The sequence below is a fragment of the Paramisgurnus dabryanus genome, chromosome 5, assembly GCF_030506205.2.
Source record: "Paramisgurnus dabryanus chromosome 5, PD_genome_1.1, whole genome shotgun sequence".
In the NCBI taxonomy this organism is placed as follows: domain Eukaryota; kingdom Metazoa; phylum Chordata; class Actinopteri; order Cypriniformes; family Cobitidae; genus Paramisgurnus; species Paramisgurnus dabryanus.
The window spans coordinates 8,643,450-8,655,762 of NC_133341.1; the positions used below are offsets into that span (position 1 = coordinate 8,643,450).

General features: G+C 35.4%; 1 protein-coding gene across 1 annotated transcript in view; it reads right to left on the bottom strand.

Annotated features, from left to right (window-relative positions):
• The window catches only part of iqgap2 (IQ motif containing GTPase activating protein 2), a 59,634-nt gene extending 52,827 nt beyond the window's left edge, over positions 1 to 6,807 (bottom strand). The window contains exon 1 of the mRNA XM_065263065.2: positions 6,534 to 6,807. Coding sequence (XP_065119137.1) covers positions 6,534 to 6,579 — 46 coding nt within the window. The 5' untranslated portion in view covers positions 6,580 to 6,807. The remainder of the gene's footprint in view (positions 1 to 6,533) is intronic.
• Between the last annotated feature and the right edge of the window lie 5,506 nt (positions 6,808 to 12,313).

The window sequence follows — 12,313 nt, forward strand, 5'->3', positions numbered from 1 at the left end:
TACCTATAGAGAAGTATTACATCCTTTATATCTCCGAAGAGTCTTTAGTTTAATCAGATTTATAAAAGAAAGATTAGCTTTACCGAATCTTTCTGATAACGTACGAAAAAATGAAAAAGGAGGAGTTATACCGAGGGAGGAGCGAGTACGAGTCATGCAACACTATACAACACTGTTTAACTTATGATTCACTACATGTTCGTGTCATTTATATAAGATGCATGCGACTATTTCCAACATAAGACAGAAGTCTACTTACCGTGTGCAACTCGTCATGACCCGGTTGGGAAAATCCACCGCATCAAACACACACGCAAAACTCCGCTGCTACCCCGGATAATAAACTATATCCATTGTTTTCATAAGGCTGTATTTCTTCTCCTTACATCCAAAAACACACATCATCTTTCGTGACATTGTTGAGTTTTGAAATTAAACAAAGCTGAGTGGCGTGATAAGATGTTTGCAAGCTCTAGCGTCTCCCGCTGATTGGCGGGTGGGCGGGGTTTTCCTGGGGAAGTGCCCATATAAAGAAGTGATATGTATAGAAAACCCCTGAAACCTCAGTTGGACCTGTAATCGAAAAAAACTTTCCGAAACTTGCTGGCGAACCCTGGCGAAGTGCATTCGGCACAGAAATACACTGTAACATGTCCAACTGCTTTTTTAACACTTTGCCTACGTTTAGCATGAGGAAACAACTCTATAACTGTGTTAATAAGTCAGAATGCTTGAAATACCATTGAACCCCCCCCTTTAACGATATATAAAAGGTACCAACCCCAAAGTAAACAATGACGCGAGTAAACGTAATTCTCTTTTCTTGAACTACAGTACAACAAACACACGTAGGCAACAGTTGACTTCCTGGGCCTGTTGACGTTGACAAGACCGACATTATCATAATTCCTCCCACTTTGACTCATAGCCTGTAAGTTCACTCCTGTCGGTATTGCATTTAGAGCAAATCTTTCGAACATGGTAAGAAGCGTCACATTTCCGGCTCACGTCAGAGGTATTCAGGACAGATTACCTAACGTGCAGGTTAGATGGCCAATCAGGGACACATTGGTTTTAAGATCGATGAGCTTTGTACAAAATCAGAGTGTTTGAGGAAAGCAGTATATCTGGAGCTACAAAAATGAACGGTAGGTGGAAAATAATGTGTTTTTTTAACCATAAACCACACAACCACATTGTATTAAACCAAATTCACAAAATAATGTTGTTTTTAGCAATTAAATAGGTGCTTTAACATAGGGCTGGGCGATTCGTCCCCATAAAAAAATCTGAGATTTTTTTTATAAAAAACTTTTTACACAATTTACTGTGAAGAAGACAGAATTAACGTTGTCTACCCCTAAATGCAGTTTTAAAGTTTAAAATTACTTTAAATGATAAACACAAATACAAAGTGCCAAAATACAACTGATTGTTTAGCAACATTAAAACTGCTTTAAATAAAAACCTTTAAAGGGTTTATCTTTGTATATCTACAGCGTCTGCACCGCAGATGAGCGAGTTGCAGCCAGTGTAACATCAGTGGCTTTATTGTTAAATGGCTAAACATTTTAGATGTTTTAGATATGCATGTTTTTCATCAACAATATCTGCGTGAAACATTACAAACATGATGATCATCTGCCGACTTGACAGCTTCAGCACGTCCTCTAGATTATTACAGAGTCTGTTTTATTTAACATTCATGCTTTTCGTTGGCTCCAACTTAATTTAGCCTAAATAATGATTCATTCGTTTCCATACTTCATACCTTACTTTACCTAATACTATATAATTGAATATTATTGTCCTATGCTTTGCCTTTTGTATCGCATTTGTTTTGTACATTTACAGGTGCACAAAGACTGGCTAATTTTAATTTCATTAAAACACTGATGTGTTCTGCATTGACCAAGGCTTTGTATATTGGCACTTAAAGCAACACTATGTAGTTTGTTTACCTTTAAATAATGTCTCTAAAATTATTTCAGTGATAGAACAACTTTTAACTGGACAAATTGTACTGCAACCTGAGCAGCCTCCTAGCTGCTACAAGCGCACTCTGAAAGTGGCGGTGGAGGGTAGAGCACACAGCCCCGCCCCTCCCCCTGCCTGCAGAAGAGTGTCTGATACCAGGCACTGTTGCACTTTTCAACCACACGGGGGAGCTGTAAGTCATTTTTACATGGAAACTACATAGTGTTGCTTTAACAAGCCTAAACAATGTTCTTTAATTTATTCATATTTTTTTCTTCAAAAATTATATATTTAGCTGTAGCATAGCTTATATAAATCTTTTTCTCATAAAGGGAAAGATATGGTGCACACTGTGGTCTACCTCAGTGCACATTGTTGTTCTGGATTTAAATATTAATTTTGTTTTAATAATTTGAATAAATAATGGTGGCAAAAAAACGCATAAAAGTGGTAAAACTATTTTGCGTGGCTGGTGAGAAACGCAAAATCACAGCAAGTTAAATTCCTTCATCGCGACAGGTCTAGATAGATATACCAGCAGAGAGTGAAGCTTGGGTGGAGAAGGGATGCTGCGAAAAACTGTCACAGGACAGAGGTGAGGGAGGACTGTCTGGACTATATACTGTAGAGACCTCTTTGTGCTAATTGGTTGGATTACATCACCATGCTCCTCCCGAACATAGTTAAATGAACTTCATGAAGCTGGCATGATTTTGTATGAAGCTAACATGATTTAGCATGAAGCTAACACGATTTACCGTGAAGCTAACATGAAGCTACTAAGAAAAAAAAACATGAAGCTACTGTAGCATGATTTAACGTATATTTTAATTTCTTTTTAATTTATAATAGTTTAAAAACAGCCCCCACAGTGTTTACTCCATAGTTCAATATTTCCAGTAGTATGATTGTGTTAGGATTGTACATGAACACAGAAATGCAAACAATAAAAGTTTGTGCTTGAACACAATATTTTTGTATAAAACATGATTTTTAGAATGAAGCTTTATATAACCTTAAAGGATAATTCCGGTATTTAACACTTTGGGTCTCATTTCTGGTTTGTTTTGGATGAACTACAGTGATGGACACAGAAATTTTGACAATGGGTCGTGTCTTGAGTTTTTGACTTGTTTAGAAGCGTCTCTTGACTGCTTCAGAATGGAAGTCAATGGCCATGCACAAACATGTCATTAAAACAACACTTAACGTTCATTTTCAAAACTGTACTACTCACCGAGTGGTGCGTGGTGTTCGTTGATGTTTAAAAACAAGTTGTGAAGCGAAATACAGTTTCTGTCGTGTTTTATTTGGCATTTTGTAAAATTCCATTGATCTCTCTTGTAAGACTCATTGCTCGCTGATATATCACTCCGCCACTGGGAAACAGAAAAGGGTCTGTTTACATGTGGTTGTAGTTTTTTCGCTCGGTTTCTCTCAGAAGAAATTTTTCCCATATTTGTAGGGCTGGACCAGAATATTTGAATATTTGTTCCGTGGGTTGACATTCGATTTTCAGTTTTGAGATTCGAATATATATATTAATATTTCACAGCGTTAATGCAGAGCTTTTGCCAAGCAGGAAGTGCGCTTCACGCTCCCGCTCTATAGGTGGCGCAGAGAGACCAACATCCATAGCCAACAGCCACCAAACGCCACCAGTGGAAGAGATCGCCTCGAACGGAAAGCGCGCTTCCTGCTTTGGCATTCACGCTAATAGTGTTGTAAATAACGTTCAGTTTCTTGCAAAAACTGATTGATTTGCTTCACAAGACGTCAATATGTCACACGGAGTTATGGGGGATTACTGTTGTATTGGATATATATGCTTTAGCTCTTAAAGTGTGCGGATCGGTTGACTTGCATGACGGAGCACTGGGGTTTCTGCAAATATCTTCTTTATTGTTCTGCTGATGAAAATACATATTGGATGGTGTAAGTGTTATAAATAAACTTAATTTGGAAAGTATGCTACCGTTTTATTACAGTTTGTTGAACTTCATTCATTTATTTTCGTTGTTTTATTTAAATAGCCTACACTTTACGTTGTCAGTAATTACTGTGCTGTTAATTTCTGATACGGGAGTGTTTGTTTGTTAGAAAAATGTTAGGCTACCTTATTAAAAGTGCTCTTGTGTTTTGTTTCACTAATGCTGTTCTCGCAGGACACGTGACAGGCATGCCGAGTGTGCTACTGCTAACGCTTTAGACTCAAATATAGAGCGGAAGTATATACGCGGTTGTGAGGTATCTGAAAAAATAGTTCCACTATAGCAAATAACACGGATTAAAATCATACATTGCGCCAATATATTTGTTTGTAATCATCAACGAACACCAAGAACTACTCGGTGAGTAGTACAGTTTTGAAAATGAACATTAAGTGTTGTTTTAATGACATGTTTGTGCATGGTCATTGACTTCCATTCTGAAGCAGTCAAGAGACGCTTCTAAACAAGTCAAAAAGTCAAGACACGACCCATTGTCAAAATTTCTGTGTCCATCACTGTAGTTCGTCCAAAACAAACCAGAAATGAGACTCAAAGTGTTAAATACCGGAATTATCCTTTAATATTATGAAAACATGGCTTCTCATAAAAGTAGCTGTGCAATCTAGCTATGCATTTAAAATGCTGTAAGCTGGGCTGTAAACAATTGAGTTGTTGAAACTTATAATATAAAGTTGAAATAAATTAACTTCAACTTTGTTTTATAAGCTACATCAACTCATAACTAGTCAAGATAAAAAAATGAAAGTTAAAATGACTTGAAAATCCAACTTGAATACACTTTCAATGTCTTTTACAGTGAAGATCAAAGAGTTAATTTGATAGACTTCAGACAAGACTATAGCTAAATGATAGTACCAAATATAAGATATGCCACCCTTATATCATCTTTTCACATTTTTCATATACATTTTTAGCCTCAGCTACTAAAGGCTGCACGGTGTTGAAAGGGAAATGCGATATGTAATACAATGATGCTTTGAGTTTTTGAAATCTATTTAAATCATAACTAAAATATATCTAAGAACTGAAATTTATATACAGTAACCAAGGTACATGTTTCACATTCTTACTGGGAAAGGAATGGACATCAGTCTTTGTCTCGCTAGTCTCCCTGGCACAAAACTTAAAAGTTATTGCAAACCAACGTGATATGCATATTGTGATGTGCCGATTTGCAATATCATAATTATTTCGGTCTCTCCTGCAGGTCTATGCATGACGTTAAAGCACACTGCAGCAGTTTTACAACTCTTTCAGTCCTCATTTTACAACTATGATGTCATTTCCTGTACTCTAACTTTCAAGGTTATTTCTGTTTCAAAACGAATGTATCAGAGGCCTCAAATACACCGTAACGCGCATCACATGTCAGATTTTCAGATGGAGCTGTGCAATTTGGTTTAACTCATAGAATAGAAGAAGCAGTGAGATGTTTTCACGGGTGTTACAGTTACTTCTGCTTGTGGTGTAAATATGTGACGCAGAAACAGAATGATTAAGTGTTGTCCCATCTAAAAATAAGCTTTTGTAAATACAAAATAGCAATCCATAACAATAGGGAAAATGTAAACACTCTATCAGCAGTATGAAACCAACCAGTGGCCTTGTCATTCATTCAGCTGGAATGCAATGTCTGCGATAGTGTTGACATAAGTTAAATAAACTTTATATATGGAGTTTAGAATATGGTATATGGATCTCCATGGTTTGATATGCTGGTGTTATGTCAAGCTGTCTTTTCTTGATACGCAATAAACTACTAGCAAAATAAAACCTGTTACGCAACACATGCAACTTCCAGACTCTACATCATTCTGGACAACATACAGTAGCCTACTGTCTATGACTTAAAGACATTTCATGATATCTATCCAGCAACAATGTGTGTGCAATCAAATCTACCAAGATAAACTCCTCAAACAGAATTCCTTAAATATTTAAACTGCAACCACTGTCAGGTGCTTTTACAAAGGGCAAAGGTAATGTTTAACAGGAGAAAACTTTGGTGGAGCTTCTCTTCAAACAGACCACAGCATGAGATCTCATGCCAAGGGTACACAAGCAACTTACTGGGGCAACTTTCAGTCCAATATGTCAGAGAAAGATCAGAGATTCAAGACAAGATTAAGGGAGAATATATGCAAAGCTCAAAAGACATGAGCTACTGTAATTCAGTGTTTTCACTTACATCGTGGTTTGTGATGCAATAACGTGTTCAAAGACTGTGAGATAGACCGAAAAAAAAACATTTATGTTCTGCTATTGGACTGCAGGCCTATAAACTGCTAAATATCTGTTCTGTATCGAGAAACTGACATTCAGCAAATATCATGAGACAACATCTACATCATTTGTGTTTATAACCAACCACAACCCAAACCTTCCACTCATCATGGGCGTTAGAAACATAACGTTAAGTTAGTCAAGTACCATCTGCTCTTAACACAACCGTTAAGCGCGATGTCAATACAGTTTATTCAACTAACAGTCATTTATGCATGTAATTTTGATGTTTGCAAATTAAATTTCGCTACTTTAACTTACATCCATATCGCGGTCTGAGTGAATTTGCGCCGTCTTCATGGTACATCCTGCTTCGGTTCCCCTGAAACTCTGCTGAACAACCATAAACTGTGCGCGGACTTTACAAAACTTATTTTATCCTCGTTGTGTCAAAAGATGATTCTGAAGCAAAACACGATCTGCTCCTATTGTCATAGCACTGTAAAAGTAGCACAGCAAAGTACCGAGCCCATCTTCCTCTCACAGAGCTTTCCGTTAGTGACTTCTCTTCCTTTGCCTGTCAACCTGATCAAACCCCGCCGTGCTCGAGCTGAATGACGCGGCTCCACCTGCTGGCGCGCGCGTCACGCCCTCCTGACCTGAACACTCAATCATTTCGAGGTTGATCATTGAATGAGTGGTTGACCTCTGATATGAGGAAAATCAACTCTGCTTTTTTAGTCCCTTGTGTAAATACAAATTCTGCTATCATTTCGTGTTTAACTAGGTTGCTCTTAAAAGGCATAATGATACTGAACAATACTTTTTTGTATGTATTCTATATATTACATACTTTTAATTAAATTAAGGCTATTTAAACAATAAAACCAAATTATAAAGTTATACAAAAATAAGGTTAAAATTAATCAAAGTTATATAGAGCTGGTAAGCTTTTTATAAACAATTTGTTAGAATGATGAAATACTAACTATCGTTAGGGGGAAGGTTTGAGAACCAAACATTGTTAGCTGGGTAGTTCTTATTTATTATTAATTTTCAGCATTTACTAAACATTTTATATCTGTAAATTAAAGTTAACATTAGTTAACTAACATAAAACAAGTATTTTGGCATTAACAAATATTAATAAATGCTAAAAAATATCATGTTAGCTAATGCATATTTTTATGAAATCCAGCAAAGACCAGCATAAGCTGGTTGCTGGTTTTAGCTTATTTAAGGTGCCACTTACTGGTCTAAGCTGGTCCTTCCAGCCTGGCAAAGCTGGTGGGTCAGCTGGTCCTCCAGCCTGACCAGTTAAGTCCAGATAGGCCATCTTAAAAAGTGACCAAAACACAGCTAGACCAGCTTGCTACACCAGCAATACCTGCTAAAACCAAGCTGGGAGACCAGCTAAAACCAGCTCATCAGCTTCTGCTGTCCAGTCTTAGTTGGATTTTTCAGTAGGGTAAAGCATTACACTTTATAAAGTGTTGCGAACCAGTGCTATAAACACTGTTTGACTGTCATTTTACCAAGAACAATCATCTTTTCAATTACCAACCCAACATGTCAATCAATACGGAACAGAATCATCAATTATCAATAGCGCATGAATAGAGAGCTACAATCCTACAGGTAGCACAGCTGAATTCGACTTTCATTGTGTCACTCAGATGTTATCAGGAAGTGAAAGTGTTCCTAGAGGTGTTCCCCCTTTTTTGGCAGTTTTTATGCAATAAGCACAGAAATGAACATGCATAAAACACATTAATTTCTTTTAATGGTGATGTGAATTTAGGTGCAGGTCAAACTGTGGTGTATTCATTGGTGGAATAAACACCGCCTGCAGGTGTCAGCATAGTATAACATGTGAAGAAAATACATTAGCCTACTGTGTGAAGTCTGATAAACCAGGTAGGTAATGCAACAGAATCGAATATAAAGTCTTGTTTGTAATTTATCTCATATTTTATTTGGTTTATATTTTTTGGAATATGGCATGAGATGTCTTGAATTTTTAAATGTGCACTCTTAAAACAGTTGTGTTAAAACATTTAAGGGCGGTTTCATGGACAGGGATTAGACTAGTCCTAGACTAAAATAAATGTCCAAACTGAAAACTGTCCAAACTGAAAACAACTTGCACTGACATATCTTAAAATACATTTCTGCCCTTTGTTTTGCCTCAAAATGCACACAAGTAATGTTGGTTTGTTCAAACTAGTTATTTTTCCTAATTAAACTAAGGTCTAGTCTTGGATTAAGATAATTCCTGTCAGGAAAACCTCATTATGTGTTGCTCAAAAGATGACCTAAACTAGGCAAGCGTATATACAATCGTCGTTTATTAAAGTAGATTTTTAATGCACTTGCAAAACTGTGATTTCAGTTCTTGCCATTCTGTTTTAATAACGTAAAAATGGATCGGTGGCTAAACCAAAGAGCCAAAAGAAGGATCAAGCGTCAACTGAAAGCAGCTAAAATCCACAGATCTATTAGTTTTGTAATGTACTAGTTTTTGTTTCATGTGTAAAATCCCTGTAATTTCAGTGATTTTGGACATTAAGGGGAAATTTTTTTTTTAGCATTTTATTGTTACCATAGTTACAACCATAGACTTCATATACCCACCACCTCAGTTTTAAACTAAGGGCTCTTTGGAATGACATTAAGTGGGACCTTGGCTGTTATAGTATGTTTAATTGCATTTTTTTTCACATGTGCAGTTTGTTGTTCATATTAAGCTGGAAATCATTTCATATTTACTTGTTCAAATGAAATAAAAATCATATAATAATTTCTGAACATAGCACTGCATTTGTGTTTAAAAAATTAGTTTTTGACTTGAAACAGCTGCATATTAAGCTTAAATATAGCTTATCCTTCCTATTTTTTGTTTTTTGGGGGCGTGTTAGAGTGGGATGCTGTTAGGTGGTCCTCAGAAAAAAATTGGAAGATAAAGTGGTCCTTGGGCTGAAAAAGTTTGAGAAACACTGCTCTAACTAGACACATATCTGTGTTTTTATTGGAACAACACTTTGTGTTGTTGTTTAAACACATCTTGTGCTGTTAAAACACATCTTATTTTGTCCTTTTTATTTATTTGAACAAAAAAATCAACACATAATGTGTTAAAATAACACATGGGCGGTTACCCAGGACAGGGTTTATGTTAATCCAGGACTAGGCCTTATTATAAATATAAGGTCATTTAAGAAGTAACATATCTTACAAAAAACACTACAGGTGTTCATCTTAAGACAAAACTATGTCACGAAATATGTTAAAAACAGGACAAGGTGTTTTTAAATTAAAGCAGCATAAACATGCATAACACAAAACAATGTGTAAAAAATAAATACATCCTTTCTTACAGTGTGGCATTAAAGTGTCGGTGCACTGTTGCCTGTTTGATTTTAAATGATTGAGCCATATTATTTAATAAAGGCTTTTTATATATTTTTCTATACATTCGAGTGCCTTAGATGTATTTGTTTTTTTATCCCAGATTTATCTCATATTCAAAGAGCGCCGATTTACTTATACACCCCATGCAGCAATTGTTGCATTGTTTGTGGGTGACATTAATGTGTGTTTGAATTAACACATCTGAAAAATATAATAAATAAATAATAAAATAAATAATAAATAGCATTTATATTAAGTTACATTAAACTCCCACTTGAAATACTAAACCAACTAAACCAAATAATATCAGCTTCTGTGTTGAGGATATGTGTGTTAGTGCATTGGGAAACAGACAAGCATGTCACTACACTATACAATTGTCTTCATATTATTAATATAGTCTTTGTGAATACAACATATAAGGAACTTCTGTTCTAATTCTGTTTTGTTCCTGTTTCCTATTGCCATTGTGAGTTTTATTCCTGTTACATTACCATCAGTTTGTACAGTATATTTAAGCCTTTGTCTTTGTTGTGGTTCCCAAACTTTTTCAGCGTGTGGCCCCCCTTGTGTACAGTGCATTCCTTCGCGGCCCCCCAAAGAAAATTTGTGACAAAAAACTGTTCTAAAACTCAACATTTTTATAAAAAAAAATAATTATACAAAAAAGTAATGCTTTTGGTTAGTAGCCTTATTTTTTAGGTTTAATTACACAGAATTCATGATAAATTAATGTATTACATAAAATGTCATAAATCTGGGGCCCCCCTGACACCATCTTGCAGCCCCCCTTGGGGCAACGGCCCCCAGTTTGAAAACCACTGGTCTCTGTCATTTATTTAGAATGAATAGCTTGCTATATGAACATGAATAATTAGGAACGTAAACTCTCTGCCATTTATTATGAAATATTCCTTATATTTATAAAGTACAGTATAGGGGGGTGAATATTGCTTCCATTAATTAGTTTTATCATATCTCCTCAATTTAACTCTTATCCTGTATTTGTACATTAAGAAACAAAAGGTCCTTAAAGACAGTAGCCTAATCTCTGGAAAGTTTGTGGTGGTGGGTCCATGAAGTACTTGCAATGAATTTTATGAATTCTGTGATATCATGTGCATTACATTGATGTAGTGGTTGGTTTGTTTTACTTTTATTTCCCTTATATCATATAAGGTTTATTCAGGTCTAACTTTATTCTGGAAATTCATGTGCATAATCTAATCAATCAATAAAACATTTTTTTTAAATGATTCACATACACTTTTCAACATCTTTATTACTTTCACAAAATATGACAGCTTCAAAACAGTGTTACATTCTCCTGTTCACTTAATTTTTCATATTTTTCATTTTTTTCCTCAACAGGAAGCACACAACTCACAGACAAAAAGTGAATACATGCACTTTTGGTAAAGGTGTTGGTTGTTAGTGGGCAATACAGGAAAAACAGAAAAGTTTTATTGCTGTCCCCAAAAATGTGCACAGTATTTAGTTGTAAGTCAGTCACTGTAACATGTACAAAATGTACACTAACAAGCACACATTACCTCATACACATACACTGTATATATACACACAAAAGCACACACACTTAGTTTCAAACAGCATTTTACCACAACAAATACAAACTAGGTGTGTACTGCATAGCTTGCTGAGATTGCCACAGCATTAAGCCACTTTGGTTAATTGGAAGCCTAATCAAACATGTTTATCTTTAGTAATACTGTTGTTCTCACTGTAGTAGACATAAAAATATCTAGACATCTGACAAAAGCTAAGAGCTATTTAATCCTACTATTAGAAGTTATGATTCACATTATTTTTCAGATCACTGAATTTGGCACTGTCCGGAAAAAGTAGCACAGCATATAGCAGACACTGACTCCATACCATTAAAAACAAAGCCTAAATATATTCTGACTGACATTTTACTGCTAAACTTCAAACTGGTAAGATTTGTAAGTATCACCAGGTTAAAGTAATACCTGTCATTTTAGGGGCAATTTCAGGATAATTTATAGTAATCCTTGCTATATCACAAACTATGGAGTAAACAAAATACTGTACGTGGCTATAAAATATCTGTGTCATATATAATTCTTTATATAAATACATATCAACTATTAACCCTTGCTCATTGTTTTAATATCTCTTAAATAGTTAAATCTTTTTATTTTTCAAGTAGGCAACCAAATAAGAACCTGTACTTTTTAAATTCAGTTGTCTTACCTTACATGGCAACGTTATGTTATGTTGTTATCAAACACATCTTTCTTCTCTTTACAGATTGTGGACCCCATATGTTGAGGCGGGCCCTGTAAACCCCACCTCCTGCACCTGCAAACCTGTCTGTTCTGTGTCATACAGTATCAACAAGATGAGTCTCTGACATTGTACATAAGAGGCTTTTCAGGAGTAATATCCTCACCAATTTGTTCTGTCAATGTAATTTTTCTAATGTTCAGAACGATTATGATCATATGTAGGAGAGGCACAGTTTCAAAAGGCTGTTAGACATTTCAACAAATGTTGTGGAACATGTTATAATGTGTTGTGTGAAATAGCTTAAAATTACTTATGTTACAGGACAAATTATACTTTTTACTTTTAATTTACAAATTATACTTTTATCAAATTATATACAGAATATAAATAGAAACATTTGTAGAGCAAAAAAAAAAAAT